The sequence below is a fragment of the Oncorhynchus clarkii genome, chromosome 6, assembly GCF_045791955.1.
Source record: "Oncorhynchus clarkii lewisi isolate Uvic-CL-2024 chromosome 6, UVic_Ocla_1.0, whole genome shotgun sequence".
NCBI classification, from domain to species: domain Eukaryota; kingdom Metazoa; phylum Chordata; class Actinopteri; order Salmoniformes; family Salmonidae; genus Oncorhynchus; species Oncorhynchus clarkii.
The window spans coordinates 6,180,544-6,199,916 of record NC_092152.1 but is presented as its reverse complement, the minus strand read 5'-3'; the positions used below and the strand labels follow the sequence as shown (position 1 = coordinate 6,199,916).

The window sequence follows — 19,373 nt, the reverse complement described above, 5'->3', positions numbered from 1 at the left end:
CTATCTCTGTGTGTCTCTGTCCTCTCTCTCTTTGTGTCTCTCCTCTCTGTGGGTCTCTGTCCTCTCTCTCTGTGTGTCTCTCCTCTCTGTGGGTCTCTGTCCTCTCTCTCTCCCTGTGTGTCTCTGTCCTCTCTGTCTCTGCCCTCTCTCTCTGTGTGTCTCTGTCCTCTCTCTCTGTGTGTCTCTGTCCTCTCTCTCTGTGTGTCTCTGTCCTCTCTCTCTCTCTGTGTGTCTCTGTCCTCTCTCTTTCTGTGTGTCTCTGTCATCTCTCTATGTGTCTCTGACCTCCCTGTGTGTCTCTGTCCTCTCTCTTTCTGTGTGTCTCTGTCATCTCTCTGTGTGTCTCTGACCTCTCTCTGTGTCTCTGTCCTCTCTCTCTCTGTATGCCTCTGTCCTCTCTCTCTGTGTCTCTGTCCTCTCTCTCTCTGTGTCTCTGTCCTCTCTCGCTCTCTGTCTCTGTCCTCTCTCTCTCCGTGTCTCTGTCCTCTCTCTCTCTGTGTGTTTCAGAGACGGGTTTCCTGGATGGTGTCCAGTATGACAGTATCTCTCTGGGTCCGGGTTATGACAGACCCTACCAGTTCAACCCCGGTGTCCGAGAGGCTCAGAGCATCCGGCTGTATAAACATCTCAACATGAGGAGCTGCATCTGGACCTTCAATGCCTACTACGACATGACAGAACTCATCGACGTCTGTGGAGGCTCAGTCACTGCCGACTTCCAGGTACGAGAGACTCCCTCGGGTTCAGGTACCGTACCCTCGTCTAGTGGGTGATCGATGTCACTGCATTTTGTTCGCTGTCCTCTGCATTTACTCGAGTTTATTTTCATTGACCTGAAGGCTTGAATACAATCTAACATGACTAGTGAACATAATCTTCTCACAGAAGTCCACAGAGTTATCAGGTCCACAGTGTCATCAGTTCCACAGTGTCATCAGGTCCACAGTGTCATCAGGTCCACAGTGTCATCAGGTCCACAGTGTTATCAGGTCCACAGTGTCATCAGGTCCACAGTGTTATCAGGTCCACAGTGTTATCAGGTCCACAGTGTTATCAGGTCCACAGTGTTATCAGGTCCACAGTGTTATCAGGTCCACAGTGTCATCAGGTCCACAGTGTTATCAGGTCCACAGTGTCATCAGGTCCACAGTGTCATCAGGTCCACAGTGTCATCAGGTCCACAGTGTCATCAGGTCCACAGTGTTATCAGGTCCACAGTTTTATCAAGTCCACAGTGTTATCAGTTCCACAGTGTTATCAGGTCCACAGTGTTATCAGGTCCACAGTGTTATCAGGTCCACAGTGTCATCAGGTCCACAGTGTTATCAGGTCCACAGTGTTATCAGGTCCACAGTGTTATCAGGTCCACAGTGTCATCAGGTCCACAGTGTTATCAGGTCCACAGTGTCATCAGGTCCACAGTGTTATCAGGTCCACAGTGTTATCAGGTCCACAGTGTTATCAGGTCCACAGAGTTATCAGGTCCACAGTGTCATCAGGTCCACAGTGTCATCAGGTCCACAGTGTCATCAGGTCCACAGTGTCATCAGGTCCACAGTGTTATCAGGTCCACAGTGTTATCAGGTCCACAGTGTTATCAGGTCCACAGAGTTATCAGGTCCACAGTGTTATCAGGTCCACAGTGTTATCAGGTCCACAGTGTCATCAGGTCCACAGTGTCATCAGGTCCACAGAGTCATCAGGTCCACAGTGTCATCAGGTCCACAGTGTCATCAGGTCCACAGTGTCATCAGGTCCACAGTGTCATCAGGTCCACAGTGTCATCAGGTCCACAGAGTCATCAGGTCCACAGTGTCATCAGGTCCACAGAGTTATCAGGTCCACAGTGTTATCAGGTCCACAGTGTCATCAGGTCCACAGTGTCATCAGGTCCACAGTGTCATCAGGTCCACAGAGTCATCAGGTCCACAGTGTCATCAGGTCCACAGTGTTATCAGGTCCACAGTGTTATCAGGTCCACAGTGTTATCAGGTCCACAGTGTCATCAGGTCCACAGTGTTATCAGGTCCACAGTGTTATCAGGTCCACATTCAGTGATGTGATCACAGTCTGTATTGTTATACTCAGAAGGATAGTATCTGAGGAGTGATAGAGACTGGGTTTTTACATCAGAAGTGAACGGTTATCTGTAGGAGCCAGATGGCTGTGGAATGTGGTGGGTGGACGTCACAGGGTTGGCAGAGGGGATACAGGTGGAGATCTTTAGATTAGGCCTCAAGGGGGTCGAGGTCAGGTCAGATAACCTTTTTAGGGAGAAACAATGGTTTATTACCCAATCACTTCCTCTTCCTGTCGGACCTCAACAGATGTAAGGATTGGAGAGAAGTAGAGAGTGTCTAAGTGGGAGTATATATATATATATATATATATATATATATATATATATATATATATATATATAAATATATATATATATATATATATATATATATATATATATATATATATAACTTGTGGTGGTGAAAATGTGTGTTGTCTGAATACAGATGTATATTTGGGAAGATTTTAACTTGTCTTTCCTGGTGCCCCGTAGAATTAGAACCTAACGGTATTATTGTAACCATGGCTACTCTTGCAGTTTCCCTGTGACTCATCCTTCCGTGCCAACCACCGTATGCAAAACAGTCTAAGGACTGACAATAGCTGTTGCTGCCCTTTTTAATCATGCCACCTTGTGTCATTTTGTCACCTCATGTCATCTGATCTCACGTCGTGTCTCATGTCCCTCCCAGGTGAGGGACTCGGCCCAGTCGTTCCTGACGGTGCAGGTTCCTCTCTACGTGTCGTATATCTACGTAACAGCTCCCAGGGGCTGGGCTTCTCTGGAACACCACACTGAAATGGAGTTCTCTTTCTTCTACGACACCGTGCTCTGGAGGACAGGTGAGGGGGGGGCTCTGGAGGACAGGTGGGGGGGGGGCCTCTGGAGGACAGGTGGGGGGGGGGGGGCCTCTGGAGGACAGGTGAGGGGGGGGGGGGGGGGGCTCTGGAGGACAGGTGAGGGGGGGGGGCTCTGGAGGACAGGTGAGGGGGGGGGGCTCTGGAGGACAGGTGAGGGGGGGGCTCTGGAGGACAGGTGAGGGGGGGGGGCTCTGGAGGACAGGTGAGGGGGGGCTCTGGAGGACAGGTGAGGGGGGGGGCTCTGGAGGACAGGTGAGGGGGGGGGCTCTGGAGGACAGGTGGGGGGGCTCTGGAGGACAGGTGGGGGGGGGGGGCTCTGGAGGACAAGTGGGGGGGGGGCTCTGGAGGACAGGTGAGGGGGGGGGCTCTGGAGGACAGGTGGGGGGGGGGCTCTGGAGGACAGGTGAGGGGGGGGCTCTGGAGGACAGGTGGGGGGGGGGCTCTGGAGGACAGGTGAGGGGGGGGGGGCTCTGGAGGACAGGTGAGGGGGGGGGCTCTGGAGGACAGGTGAGGGGGGGGGCTCTGGAGGACAAGTGAGGGGGGGCTCTGGAGGACAGGTGTGTGTCTCCTTGGAAGTGTTGTGTTCCTGTGTAAATCCATTTAACTGTTGTGTTCCTGTGTCCACTAGGCATCCAGACAGACAGCGTTCTGTCAGCCAGACTCCAGATCATCAGGATCTACATAAGAGAGGATGGCCGTCTGGTTATCGAGTTCAAAACACACGCCAAGTTCAGGGGTCAGTCCTCAATGACCTGTGTACTACTGTAGTGCACGGTATCACGTAGCCTCCTGTAAATTGCTAAGCTATGGAAACGTCTCGTATATTTACAGTGCCTTCGGAAAGTATTCAGACAACTTGACTTTTTCCACATTTTGTTACGTCACAACCTTATTCTAAAATGTATTTAGTAGGTTTTTTTCCTCATCAATCTACACACAATACCCCATAATGACATCACAATACCCCATAATGACATCACAATACCCCATAATGACATCACAATACCCCATAATGACATCACAATACCCCATGATGAGAAAGCAGAAACATTATTGCGAATTTATAATTACAAAAAAAATGAAATATCACATTTACATAAGTATACAGACCCTTTGCTCAGTTCTTTGTTGAAGCACCTTTGGTAATGATTACAGCATTGAGTCTTCTTGGGTATGATGCTACAAGCTTGGCACACCTGTATTTGGGGAGTTTCTCTAATTCTTCTCTGTAGATCCTCTCAAGCTCTGTCAGGTTGGATGGGGAGTGTTGCTGCACAGCTATTTTCAGGTCTCTCAAGAGATGTTTGATGGGGTTCAAGTCGGGGCTCTGGCTGGGGGACTGAAGAACATTCAGAGACTTGTCCTGAAGCCACTCCTGCGTTGTCTTGGCTGTGTGCTTAGGGTTGTTGTCCTGTTGGAAGGTGAACCTTCGCCCCAGTCTGAGGTCCTGAGCGCTCTGGCCAGGTTTAAATCAAGGATCTCTCTCTACTTTGCTCCATTCATCTCTTCCTCGATCCTGACTAGACTCTGAGTCTCTTCCACTGAAAAACATCCCCACAGCATGATGCTGCCACCACCATGCTTCACCGTAGGGATGGTGCCAGGTTTCCTACAGACGTGACGCTTGGCATTCAGACCCCCAGAGGATCTTGTTTCTGATGGTCTGAGAGTCCTTTAAGTGCCTTTTGGCAAACTCCAAGTCGGCTGTCATGTGCCTTTTACTGAGGAGTGGCATCCGTCTGGCCACTCTAGCATAAAGGCATGATTAGTGGAGTGCTGCAGAGATGGTTGACCTTCTGTTTTCCCATCTCCACAGAGGAACTCTAGAGCTCTGTCAGAGTGGCCATTGGGTTCTTGGTCACCTTCCTGACCATGGCCCTTCTCTTCCGATTGTTCAGTTTGGCCGGGCGGACAGCTCTAGGAAAAAGTTTAGTTGGTTCCAAAATTCTTAAATTAAAGAATGATGGAGGGCACTGTGTTCTTGGGGACTTTCGGTGCTGCAGAATTGTTTGGGTACACTTCCCCAGATCTGTGCATCGACACAATCCTCTCTGGGCTCTATTCCTTTGACCTCATGGCTTGGTTTTTGCTGTGACATGCACTGTCAACTGTGGGATCTTTTATAGACAGTTGTGTGCCTTTCCAAATCATGTCCAATCAATTGAATTTACCATAGATAGACTCCGATCAAGTTGTAGAAACATCTCAAGGATGATCAATGGAAACAGGATGCACCTGAGCTCCATTTCCAATCTCATAGCAAAGGGTCTGAATACTGATGTAAATAAGGTTTTTCTGTTTTTAATAGTATCTGTAAAATGTCTTAATGTCTTATGTCTGTTTTCACTTTGTCATTATGGGGTATTGTGATATCATTATGGGGTATTGTGATGTCATTATGGGGTATTGTGATGTCATTATAGGGTATTGTGATGTCATTATGGGGTATTGTGATGTCATTATAGGGTATTGTGATGTCATTATGGGGTAATGTGATGTCATTATGGGGTATTGTGTGTAGATTGCTGAGGATTTTTTTGGGGCTTAATCCATTTTAGAATAAGGCTGTAACGTAACAAAATGTGGAAAAAGTCAAGGGGTCTGAATACTTTCCGATGACACTGTTTGTCTCTGCCTTGCCAGGACAGTTTGTACCAGAGCACCACAGTAATTAGTATCTTATTACTTTTGTAGCATATCATTTTAAAATGCATGTACCGGGTCAACAGTGGTCTCGACTCCATATTTTTGAAGGAGACCACTGTGTTGAGGTCTGATCCCGATTCCTGTGAGACCAGGTCAATAGTGGTCTGTAACACGATGACTAACCTGTAGTTTTCTCCCTCTTCCTCCTCCAGGCCAGTTTGTCCCAGAACACCACACCCTGCCTGGCCACAAGTCCCACCTGATGGTCCCGGACCACCTGGGGGGGATAGAGTTCGACATGCAGCTCATCTGGAGCGCCCAGTCCTTTGATTCTCCCTACCAGCTCTGGAAGGCCACCTCCTCTTACAGCAGGTCAGTACACAGACATACTGTTATATACAGGTATAGATATAGATAAATACACTGCTCAAAAAAATAAAGGGAACACTAAAATAACACATCCTAGATCTGAATGAATGAAATATTCTTATTAAATACTATTTTCTTTACATAGTTGAATGTGCTGACAACAAAATCACACAAAAATTATCAATGGAAATCAAATTTATCAACCTACGGATGTCTGGATTTGGAGTCACACTCAAAATTAAAGTGGAAAACCACACTACAGGCTGATCCAACTTTGATGTAATGTCCTTAAAACAAGTCAAAATGAGGCTCAGTAGTGTGTGTGGCCTCCATGTGCCTGTATGACCTCCCTACAACGCCTGGGCATGCTCCTGATGAGGTGGCGGATGGTCTCCTGAGGGATCTCCTCCCAGACCTGGACTAAAGCATCCGCCAACTTCTGGACAGTCTGTGGTGCAACGTGGCGTTGGTGGATGGAGCGAGACATGATGTCCCAGATGTGCTCAATTGGATTCAGGTCTGGGGAACGGGCGGGCCAGTCCATAGCATCAATGCCTTCCTCTTGCAGGAACTGCTGAAACACTCCAGCCACATGAGGTCTAGCATTGTCTTGCATTAGGAGGAACCCAGGGCCAACCGCACCAGCATATGGTCTCACAAGGGGTCTGAGGATCTCATCTCGGTACCTAATGGCAGTCAGGCTACCTCCGGCGAGCACATGGAGGGCTGTGCGGCCCCCCCAAAGAAATGCCACCCCACACCATGACTGACCCTAGCGACAAACCGGTCATGCTGGAGGATGTTGCAGGCAGTAGAACGTTCTCCACTGCGTCTCCAGACTCTGTCACGTCTGTCACATGTGCTCAGTGTGAACCTGCTTTCATCTGTGAAGAGCACAGGGCGCCAGTGGCGAATTTGCCAATCTTGGTGTTCTCTGGGAAAATGCCAAACGTCCTGCACGGTGTTGAGCTGTAAGCACAACCCCCACCTCGGGCCCTCATATCACCCTCATGGAGTCTGTTTCTGACCGTTTGAGCAGACACATGCACATTTGTGTCCTGCTGGAGGTTATTTTGCAGGGCTCTGGCAGTGCTCCTGCTGCTCCTCTTTGCACAAAGGTGGAGGTAGCGGTCCTGCTGCTGGGTTGTTGCCCTCCTACGGCCTCCTCCACGTCTCCTGATGTACTGGCCTGTCTCCTGGTAGCGCCTCCATGAGGAGGCTATCTGGACACTACGCTGATAGACACAGCAAACCTTCTTGCCACAGCTCGCATTGATGTGCCATCCTGGATGAGCTGCACTACCTGAGCCACTTGTGTGGGTTGTAGACTCCGTCTCATGCTACCACTAGAGTGAAAGCACCGTCAGCATTCAAAAGTGACCAAAACATCAGCCAGGAAGCATAGGAACTGAGAAGTGGTCTGTGGTCACCACCTATAGAACCACTCCTTTATTGGGGGTGTCTTGCTAATTGCCTATAATTTCCACCTGTTGTCTATTCCATTTGCACAACAGCATGTGAAATTTATTGTCAATCAGTGTTGCTTCCTAAGTGGACAGTTTGATTTCACAGAAGTGTGATTGACTTGGAGTTACATTGTGTTGTTTAAGTGTTCCCTTTATTTTTTTGAGCAGTGAATATATTTGACTCCTTTGACTCTCCCTACCAGCTCTGGAGGGCCATTTGCTCTTACAGCTGGTCAGTAAGGGTTACTTGGTGGACAGACTTTTGTTCCAGCCCAACGCTAACTGCTTTCTCTACATTCTGGAGAATTAGTGTCAGAGGGTTTGAATGTAGATCTCCTGGTCATCACAAAAAAATGTGTTAGCCTGCTAAGTTAAGCTAAAGCCTAGGCATCAGCCTGTTCGCCTGCTAAGTTAAGCTAAAGCCTAGGTATCAGACTGTTCGCCTGCTAAGTTAAGCTAAAGCCTAGGTATCAGACTGTTCGCCTGCTAAGTTAAGCTAAAGCCTAGGTATCAGCCTGTTAGCCTGCTAATAAAAGCCTAGGTATCAGCCTGTTTGCCTGCTAATTTAAGCTAATGCCTAGGTATCAGCCTGTTCGCCTGCTAATTTAAGCTAAAGCCTAGGTATCAGGCTGGGGATCCAATGCAAGTCCTCATGTCTTATGAATTATCCATGTTTACAAGGGGCTTCCCAAAAGTGTTTCCCTCTTGTGTTCCAGGAAGGACTACTCTGGTGAGTACACCGTGTTTCTGATCCCCTGTACCGTGCAGCCAACCCAGTCCTGGACCGACCCTGGAGACAAGCCTCTGTCCTGCACAGCCCACGCCCCAGAGAAGTATATCCCTCCACAGCCACCATACACAACTTAGTGAGGGCCCCAGAGAAGTATGTCCCTCCACAGACACCATACACTTCTTAGTGAGGGCCCCAGAGCAGAATGTCACCCCCCAAAAAAAATATTATGGGAGGGGTTGAGGTTAGCTGAAGTATGGGACTGAAAAACAAAGAAAATATCACTAATGTAAACATATACTGTGTCCGTAAAACTACCGTTCAAAAGTTTGTGGACTTTGTGGAAATGTCCTGGTTTTTGAAAGAAAAGCACGAAAAAATTGGTCCATTTAAAATAACATAAAATTGATCAGAAAAACAGTGGAGACATTGTTAATGTTGTAAATGACTGTTGTAGCTGGAAACGGCTGAGTTTTAATGGAAGATCTACATAGGCGTACAGAGGCCCTTCATCAGCAACCATCACTCCTGTGTTCCAATGGCTTGTTGTGTTAGCTAATCCAAGTTTATAATTTTAAAAGGCTAATTGATCATTAGAAAAGCCTTTTGCAATTTTGTTAGCACAGCTGAAAACTGTTGCTCTGATGCCATTGGAACTCAGGAGTGTATCAGGTTTTAAGGTAAGACCCAGATGCAGACCGTGTTTAAGTAACAATCTTTATTACAGCAACAGTGGTAAAGGTGCAGGACGGTAGGCAGGCTCAGGGTCAGGACAGGCAGAGTGGTCAGGCGGGCAGGTACAGGGTCAGGACAGGCAGAGGTCGGTAATCCAGAGGTGGGGCAAAGGTACAGGACGGTAGGCAGGCTCAGGGTCAGGGGCAGGCAGAGTGGTCGGGCGGGCAGGTACAGGGTCAGGACAGGCAGGTCCAGGAGGATGAGAAAAGTGAGGCTAGGGAAAAAGCAGGAGCTGAGACACAAAAACGCTGGTTGACTTGACAAACAAGACGAACTGGCAACAGACAAACAGAGAACACAGGTATAAATACCCAGGGGATAATGGGGAAGATGGGCGACACCTGGATGGAGGTGGAGACGAGCACAAAGACAAGTGAAACAGATCAGGGTGTGACAGAGTGACGGTTCCTGATAATGGGCCTCTGTACGCCTATGTAGATATTCCATAAAACATCTGCGGTTTCCAGCTACGCAATTTTTCTGATCAATTTGATGTTATTTTAATGGACAAAAAAATATGTATTTTCTTTCAAAAACAAGGACATTTCTAAGTGACCCCAAACTTTTGAACGGTAGAGTAAATTGCGGTGTTCCTCAAGGGTCCATCCTTGGACGTTTGTTATTTACTTATTGATGACCTTGCTTGCTCTCTGTTTGTAATAGGTTGAAACGAGAGTGTTTAAACCAGAATTCTAGGAATGGTTATGCTGCTCTACATATAGCAACCTGGTAACTGGAACCCCCAGGTTCCAGTTGCCTATAGCCTTCCAGCAGACCAGCCTGCCCTCCCTCCCCCTCCAGGTTCCAGTTACCTATAGCCTTCCAGCAGACCAGCCTGCCCTCCCTCCCCCTCCAGGTTCCAGTTACCTATAGCCTTCCAGCAGACCAGCCTGCCCTCCCTCCCTCCCCCCAGGTTCCAATTACCTATAGCCTTCCAGCAGACCAGCCTGCCCTCCCTCCCTCCCCCCAGGTTCCAATTACCTATAGCCTTCCAGCAGACCAACCTGCCCTCCCTCCCTCCCCCCCAGGTTCCAGTTACCTATAGCCTTCCAGCAGACCAACCTGCCCTCCCTCCCTCCCCCCCAGGTTCCAGTTACCTATAGCCTTCCAGCAGACCAGCCTGCCCTCCCTTCCTCCCCCCCAGGTTCCAATTACCTATAGCCTTCCAGCAGACCAACCTGCCCTCCCTCCCTCCCCCCCAGGTTCCAGTTACCTATAGCCTTCCAGCAGACCAACCTGTCCTCCCTCCCTCCTCCTCAGGTTCCAGTTACCTATAATCTTCCAGCAGACCAACCTACCCTCCCTCCCCCTCAGGTTCCAGTTACCTATAGCCTTCCAGCAGACCAACCTGTCCCCCCTCCCTCCCCCTCAGGTTCCTGTTACCTATAGCCTTCCAGCAGACCAACCTGTCCTCCCTCCCTCCCCCTCAGGTTCCAGTTACCTATAATCTTCCAGCAGACCAACCTACCGTCCCTCCCCCTCAGGTTCCAGTTACCTATAGCCTTCAGCAGACAGACCAACCTACCCTCCCTCCCCCTCCAGGTTCCAGTTACCCATAGCCTTCCAGCAGACCAACCTGTCCACCCTCCCCCTCCAGGTTCCAGTTACCTATAGCCTTCCAGCAGACCAACCTGTTCTCCCTCCCCCCCAGGTTCCAGTTACCTATAGCCTTCCAGCAGACCAACCTGCCCTCCCTCCCCCTCCAGGTTCCAGTTACCCATAGCCTTCCAGCAGACCAACGTGTCCTCCCTCCCTCCCCCCCAGGTTCCAATTACCTATAGCCTTCCAGCAGACCAACCTGTCCTCCCTCCCTCCCCCTCCAGGTTCCAGTTACCTATAGCCTTCCAGCAGACCAACCTGTCCTCCCTCCCTCCCCCCCAGGTTCCAATTACCTATAGCCTTCCAGCAGACCAACCTGTCCTCCCTCCCTCCCCCTCCAGGTTCCAGTTACCTATAGCCTTCCAGCAGACCAACCTGTCCTCCCTCCCTCCCCCCCAGGTTCCAGTTACCTATAGCCTTCCAGCAGACCAACCTGTCCTCCCTCCCCCTCCAGGTTCCAGTTACCTATAGCCTTCCAGCAGACCAACCGGCCCGTCCCAGTGGTATACTCCCTCAACACTGAGTTTCAGCTGTGCAACAATGAGAAGGTGTTCATGATGGACCCGGCCATCTCTGACATATCCATGGCTGAGATGGACTACAAGGGAGCATTCTCTATGGGTACAATGACTGTTCCACACATCACTGGGCAAACTCAAAGTTGGAACTTCATTGAAACATGAATGTCATAGAGGTATGATAGGTGCAGTGTAATGTGTTGTTTTACAGGGTCAGTCATAGTAGTATGATAGATGTTGTTTTACAGGGTCAGTCATAGTATTATGATAGGTGTTGTTTTACACGGTCAGCCATAGTAGTATGATAGGTGTTGTTTTACAGGGTCAGTCATAGTATTATGATAGGTGTTGTTTTACAGGGTCAGCCATACTGTAGTGGTACTGCGCCCCTAGAGCAAGTTAGGGTTTTTAGTGTCTTGCTCAAGGGCTCATTGACAGCTTTTTCACCTTGTTTGCTCGGGTATTCTGACCTGTGACCTTTCGGTTACTGACCCAACATTTTAACCGCTAGACTATCTGCCTAATATTGAATATATATTGCAGTTTGGTTACTGGCCCAACACTATAACCTCTAAGCTTCCTGCTTAATATATCATATATATTGCAGTTTGGTTACTGGCCCAACACTATAACCGCTAAGCTTCCTGCTTAGTATGTCATATATATTGCAGTTTGGTTACTGGCCCAACACTATAACCGCTAAGCTTCCTGCTTAGTATGTCATATATATTGCAGTTTGGTTACTGACCCAACACTATAACCGCTAAGCTTCCTGCTTAGTATGTCATATATATTGCAGTTTGGTTACTGGCCCAACACTATAACCTCTAAGCTTCCTGCTTAGTATGTCATATATATTGCAGTTCAGTTACTGGCCCAACACTATAACCGCTAAGCTTCCTGCTTAGTATGTCATATATATTGCAGTTTGGTTACTGGCCCAACACTATAACCGCTAAGCTTCCTGCTTAGTATGTCATATATATTGCAGTTCAGTTACTGGCCCAACACTATGACCGCTAAGCTTCCTGCTTAGTATGTCATATATATTGCAGTTTGGTTACTGGCCCAACACTATAACCGCTAAGCTTCCTGCTTAATATATCATATATATTGCAGTGTGGTTACTGGCCCAACACTATAACCTCTAAGCTTCCTGCTTAATATATCATATATATTGCAGTTTGGTTACTGGCCCAACACTATAATCGCTAAGCTTCCTGCTTAATATATCATATATATTGCAGTTTGGTTACTGGCCCAACACTATAACCTCTAAGCTTCCTGCTTAATATATCATATATATTGCAGTTTGGTTACTGGCCCAACACTATAATCGCTAAGCTTCCTGCTTAATATATCATATATATTGCAGTTCAGTTACTGGCCCAACACTATAACCGCTAAGCTTCCTGCTAAGTATGTCATATATATTGCAGTTTGGTTACTGGCCCAACACTATAACCGCTAAGCTTCCTGCTTAATATATCATATATATTGCAGTTTGGTTACTGGCCCAACACTATAACCGCTAAGCTTCCTGCTTAATATATCATATATATTGCAGTTTGGTTACTGGCCCAACACTATAACCGCTAAGCTTCCTGCTTAATATATCATATATATTGCAGTTTGGTTACTGGCCCAACACTATAACCGCTAAGCTTCCTGCTTAATATATCATATATATTGCAGTTTGGTTACTGACCCAACACTATAACCGCTAAGCTTCCTGCTTAATATATCATATATATTGCAGTTTGGTTACTGACCCAACACTATAACCGCTAAGCTTCCTGCTTAATATATCATATATATTGCAGTTTGGTTACTGACCCAACACTATAACCGCTAAGCTTCCTGCTTAATATATCATATATATTGCAGTAAATGTATTGTATGTATTGAATACATTTATTTGTATATATATATATTTATATATATATTTAGCCTGTTGTATGTAATGCATTTTTGCCACTTTGTATCATATTATATAATAAACCTTATGTATCACCTAACCTAGCATGTCTCTGGTGCCCCTACAGGCCAGACGTTGTACGGCAGAGTGCTGTGGAACCCAGAGCAGAACCTGAACGCAGCCTACAAGCTGCAGCTGGAGAAGGTGTACCTGTGTACGGGACGTGATGGATACGTGCCTTTCTTCGACCCCACAGGGACTCTGTACAACGAGGGCCCTCAGTACGGCTGCATCCAGACCAACAAACACCTCAAACACAGGTTCCTGATTCTGGTACGGTTGGCTCCTGTTATTTAACTTCCATTGTCCTCTAATGTTGTTGTACTATTGTTCTGTGTTGTCGATTTTTTTGCATTAGTGAAATGCACTCTGATAATCTGTTCAGTGTGACTGCAATGAAGACAATATAACCTGGAGTGTCGCTGCTTGTCGATTCCGTACATCCCATTTAGCAGATGCTTTCATCCAAACCGACTTGTGTTAATGACTGCGTACATTGTTCGTACGTTGTCTCTCTGGAACTTGAACCCACGACCGAGGCGTTGCTAGGCAAGGCTTTTGATTTGTCTGTGGTATGTCACCCAATGTGACCGCCCACCCATGTGATCTGACAAACTGGTCTTTTCACCTTTTCTCAGTGTGTAGTCATAGTTTTAAATCTCAAAAGTAGTTTCAGTAAACTTGTAGTTTCCAGCAGTCATAACAGAACTCCCATTATTGTAAACATTAGCGTAAACAATCCAACACTACGATACCCGTGCCCCGACTCGCACAACAATACAATTCCTCCTATTTGAATAGCTCACAGTCTTTGAATATATTTCTTAACCTCTCTGATCTACCCATCCCGTATCCGGTATCGTGAATACAGACTCAAGCTCATTACCATTACGCAACGTTAACTATTCATGAAAATCGCAAATGAAATGAAATAAATATATTAGCTCTCAAGCTTAGCCTTTTGTTAACAACACTGTCATCTCAGATGTTCAAAATATGCTTCTCAACCATAGGAACACAATCATTTGTGTAACAGTAGCTAGCTAGCGTAGCATTTAGCGTTAGCATTATCGTTAGCATTTAGCATGCAACACTTTCACAAAAACCAGAAAAGCATTCAAATAAAGTCATTTACCTTTGAAGAACTTCAGATGTTTTCAATGAGGAGACTGTTAGATAGCAAATGTTCAGTTTTTCCTGAAAGATTATTTGTTTAGGAGAAATCGCTCCGTTTGGTGCGTCACGTTTGGCTACCAAAAAAACCTGTATCCAGGAGTGTATTTATCCCGGCAAGCTCATTAGCATAACGCAACGTTAACTATTCATGAAAATCGCAAATTAAATGAAATAAATATGCTAGCTCTCAAGCTTAGCCTTTTGTTAACAACACTGTCATCTCAGATTTTCAAAATATGCTTCTCAACCATAGGAACACAATCATTTGTGTAACAGTAGCTAGCTAGCGTAGCATTTAGCGTTAGCATTATCGTTAGCATTTAGCAGGCAACACTTTCACAAAAACCAGAAAAGCATTCAAATAATCATTTACCTTTGAAGAACTTCAGATGTTTTCAATGAGGAGACTCTGTTAGATAGCAAATGTTCAGTTTTTCCTGAAAGATTATTTGTTTAGGAGAAATTGCTCCGTTTGGTGCGTCACGTTTGGCTACCAAAAAAAAACGAAAATCCAGTCATCAATTACGCCAAACTTTTTTCCAAATTAACTCCATAATATCGACTGAAACATGGCAAACGTTGTTTAGAACCAATCCTCAAGGCGTTTTTCACATATCTCTTCGATGATTCGTGGAAGTGTGCGTTTCGTTCTGAATCCCAGGACAAAATGACCGCAACTGGAGATTACGCATGAATTTAGTTAACCTTTCTGATCTCCCCATCCCGGATCCGGGTTCGTGAATACAGACTCAAGCTCATTACCATAACGCAACGTTAACTATTCATGAAAATCGCAAATGAAATGAAATAAATATGCTAGCTCTCAAGCTTAGCCTTTTGTTAACAACACTGTCATCTCAGATTTTCAAAATATGCTTCTCAACCATTGCAAAACAATCATTTGTGTAACAGTATTGATGGCTAACGTAGCATTTAGCATTAGCATTCAGCTGGCAACATTTACACAAAAAAACAGAAAAGCATTCAAAAAAATCATTTACCTTTGAAGAACTTCAGATGTTTTCATTGAGGAGACTCTCAGATAGCAAATGTTCAGTTTTTCCTGAAAGATTATTTGTTTAGGACAAATCGCCCCGTTTTCTGCGTCACGTTTAGCTATGAAAAAACCCCTGTATCCAGGATTGTGTAAATCTATCAGCAAGCTCATTAGCATAACACAACGTTAACTATTTATGAAAATCGCAAATGAAATGAAATAAATATGCCATCTCTCAAGCTTAGCCTTTTGTAAACAACACTGTCATCTCAGATTTTCAAAATATGCTTCTCAACCATAGGAAAACAATCATTTGTGTAAAAGTAGCTAGCTAGAGTTAGCATTTCGCGTTAGCATTTAGCGTTAGCATTAGCGTTAGCATCCAGCACGCAACATTAACAAAAACATAAAAGCCTTCAAATAAAATCATTTACCTTTGAAGAACTTCTGATGTTTTCAATGAGGATACTCTCAGTTAGATAGCAGATGCTCAGTTTTTCCAAAAAGATTCCTTGTGTATTAGAAATAGCTCCGTTTTATATTTGGCTACCAAAAAAAATCCATAAATTCAGTCCTCAAAACGCAAACTTTTTTCCAAATTAACTCCATAATATCGACTGAAAACATGGCAAACGTTGTTTAGAATCAATCCTCAAGGTGTTTTTCACATATCTCTTCATTGATACATCGTTCTTGGAAACATGCTTTCTCTCCTGAATCCCAGGAGAAAATGCCTGCACCTGAAGATTACGCACAAATTTAGACAAAGGACACCGGGCGGACCTCTGGAAAATGTAGTCTCTTATGGCCAATCTTCCAATGATATGCCTACAAATACGTCACAATGCTGCTAAGACCTTGGGCGAACGACAGAAAGTGTAGGCTCATTCCTTGCGCAATCACAGCCATATAAGGAGAGAATGGAAAACAGAGCTTCAGAAATTCTGCTAATTCCTGGGTGATGCATCATCTTGGTTTCGCCTGTAGAATGAGTTCTGGGGCACTTACAGACAAAATCTTTGCAGATTCTGAAACTTCAGAGTGTTTTCTTTCCAAAACTGTCAAGAATATGCATAGTCGAGCATCTTTTCGTGACAAAATATCGCGCTTAAAACGGGAACGTTTTTTATCCAAAAATGAAATAGCGCCCCTAGAGCTCTAAGAGGTTAAAGGCCACCGGGCGGACCCCTGGAAAATGTAGTCTCTTATGGCCAATCTTCCAATGATATGCCTACAAATACGTCACAATGCTGCAGACATCTTGAAGAAACCACAGAAAGCACATGGTCGTTCCTGCTGCATTCACAGCCATATGAGGAGACATTTGAAAACAGAGCTTCAGAGATTCTGCTCATTTCCTGTTAGACGTTTCATCTTGGTTTCGCCTGTAGAATGAGTTATGTGGCACTCACAGATAAAATCTTTGCAGTTTTGGAAACGTTAGACTGTGTTCTTTCAAAAGCTGTCAATTATATGCATAGTCGAGCATATTTTCGTGACAAAATATTGCGCTTAAAACGGGCACGTTTTTTAATCCAATAATGAAATAGCGCCCCTATAGGCTTAACAGGTTAACATGTATGCTAGTGTTTATACGGTATAGATGTAGATACTGTTAGCATGTATGTTAACATGTTTGGCAGTGTTTAAATGGTATTGATGTAGATACTGTTTAGGATGCATGTTAACATGTATGCTAGTGTTTATACGGTATAGATGTAGATACTGTTAGCATGTATGTTAACATGTATGCTAGTGTTTATACGGTATAGATGTAGATACTGTTAGCATGTATGTTAACATGTATGGCAGTGTTTATACGGTATAGATGTAGATACTGCTAGCATGTATGTTAACATGTATGCTAGTGTTTATACAGTATAGATGTAGATACTGTTAGCATGTATGCTAGTGTTTATACGGTATAGATGTAGATACTGTTAACATGTATGTTAACATGTATGCTAGTGTTCATACGGTATAGATGTAGATACTGTTAGCATGTATGTTAACATGTATGCTAGTGTTCATACGGTATAGATGTAGATACTGTTAGCATGTATGCTAGTGTTTATACGGTATAGATGTAGATACTGTTAGCATGTATGCTAGTGTTTATACGGTATAGATGTAGATACTGTTAGCATGTATATTAGCATGTATGGCAGTGTTTATATGGTATAGATGTAGATATTGTTAGCATGTATGCTAGTATTTATACGGTATAGATGTAGATACTGTTAGAATGTATGGCAGTGTTTATACGGTATAGATGTAGATAATGTTAGCATGTATGTTAACATGTATGGCAGTGTTTATACGGTATAGATGTAGATACTGTTAGCATGTATGTTAACATGTATGGCAGTGTTTAAACGGTATAGATGTAGACACTGTTAGCATGTATGCTAGTGTTTATGCGGTATAGATGTAGATACTGTTAGCATGTATGTTAACATGTATGCTAGTGTTTATATGGTATAGATGTAGATACTGTTAGCATGTATGCTAATGTTTGATATATATGGTGCAGATCGGTAATGACAGCGTTGTTGTAACGTTTCTTCTGCAGGATCGGAAGCGGCCTGAAGTCTGTGACAGGTTCTTCCATGATGTTCCCTTCGAGGCCAACTTTGCATCGGATATCACCGAACTACAGACCATGACAGCCATGCCTGGTGTTGATGGTTTTACCATGAAGGTTGATGCCCTGTACAAGGTCAGTGGAGACCAAGACTTATCCACTGAACCACTTATGAATGGATTATGTATGAGTTATAAATGTGTAATGTAGATACTCTTCAAAAAGGTATTCGTCAGATTTGAGGGCTAACTTTCATAGTGATGAAAACCATTATTTGATCTGATATGCGCCGGAACTTTGGCGACTACCAAGTATGTTTTAAACCTCACACTTTTGGGCATTATATGTCCATGTATAGATCATACATACATAATTTATTAGCAGAATTACTGTTTTACCTCAATTAGACACAAAATCCCTAGTTTGAAAGCGACTGCTTTTTCTGGAACTTGTTCTGCTCCATTCTCCCAACATTTTCCCTCCACTTGGGCCAGCCTCCTAGCAAACCTTGAGTTCTAGCCAATGAGCTTCAGAGCAAGCGAGAGAGAGCAATGAAGTGGTGTGGATATGTGACGTACCACTCGTTTTTTTGGGGGGAACCACTTTTTGGCTCGCCAGCACTACTTTCAGAAATACTTGTATGTGACGTAGTATACCATTTTCGGGGACCTCTTTTGGCTTGTGAGTGATACTTTCAGAACTACTGGCTAAAAAGTATACAAAAGTACTGGATAATCTCTTTAACTCTCTCTCTCTTGATTGACAGGTGGAGGCGGGACATCAGTGGTACCTGCAGGTGATCTATGTGATTGGTCCAGAGTCCATCTCCGGCACCAGGATCCAGCGTTATCTGACCCGTCAGCTTGCACACAGCAGCGACATGGTGCGGGCTCGCAGGGACCTGACCAATCAGCTGAGGCGAAGCATCGCCTACAGCCGCGCTCGCCGGGACCTGGTGGACCAAAGCGGGCATCTCACCCTCGACGAGTCTCTGATCTATGATAACGAGGGCGACCAGACGAAGAATGGAACCAACATGAAGATTCTCCGACTCGTGGTCCCCGTTGCCTCCACTTTTATCCCCCAGATGGGAGGATCTACGGGCCGGGGCGTGGCTGCGCTGACCCTGCTGGTCCTCGTCCTGCTGGGTTCCTTTTTACTCTTCAGGAAGTGCCGACGGTCGGCTGGAAAGAAGCCGTCCAAGATGGCGGAGGAGTACCCTCTGAACACCAAGGTAGAGGTCTATCTAGAGAAGACCCTGGAGAAGAACTTCAGCTCTAAACACTGCACAGTCAGGAACATCAACCTCAACATCAACCGGAATCACGACAACGTCAACTCTAAGGTCAACAAAGGGGCAAAGGTCAACGGAGCGGCGAAGGTCAACGGAGCGGCGAAGGTCAAGCAGGTCAACCTGGAGGTCAAGCTCCACAACAACCTCGACCACGACGGCACTGAGGTCTGAGGATCTCCCGCCTCCCTCCGGTGTTTCCCTTAGCTAGATTATTTTTCTAGACAGGGCGACAAAGGCCTCCCAAAAGTAAGACCCTGGTCCTCCTCCTCAATGTGTCACTTTATACCAGTAGAAGTAGCAGTTCTACACTCCAACTACTCATAGGGGAAACATTGTGAAAAATATCCTGAAATTAAGGA

General features: G+C 45.5%; 1 protein-coding gene across 1 annotated transcript in view; it reads left to right on the top strand.

Moving 5' to 3' along the window:
• LOC139411884 (extracellular matrix organizing protein FRAS1-like) overlaps window positions 1-19,185 on the top strand; it is a 295,297-nt gene extending 276,112 nt beyond the window's left edge. The window contains exons 68-77 of the mRNA XM_071158633.1: window positions 508-722; window positions 2,754-2,904; window positions 3,551-3,658; window positions 5,781-5,940; window positions 8,120-8,236; window positions 10,922-11,088; window positions 13,031-13,236; window positions 17,709-17,855; window positions 18,487-18,563; window positions 18,639-19,185. Of these exons, the coding sequence (XP_071014734.1) occupies window positions 508-722; window positions 2,754-2,904; window positions 3,551-3,658; window positions 5,781-5,940; window positions 8,120-8,236; window positions 10,922-11,088; window positions 13,031-13,236; window positions 17,709-17,855; window positions 18,487-18,563; window positions 18,639-19,185 (1,895 nt within the window). The remainder of the gene's footprint in view (window positions 1-507; window positions 723-2,753; window positions 2,905-3,550; window positions 3,659-5,780; window positions 5,941-8,119; window positions 8,237-10,921; window positions 11,089-13,030; window positions 13,237-17,708; window positions 17,856-18,486; window positions 18,564-18,638) is intronic.
• Window positions 19,186-19,373: the final 188 nt, after the last annotated feature.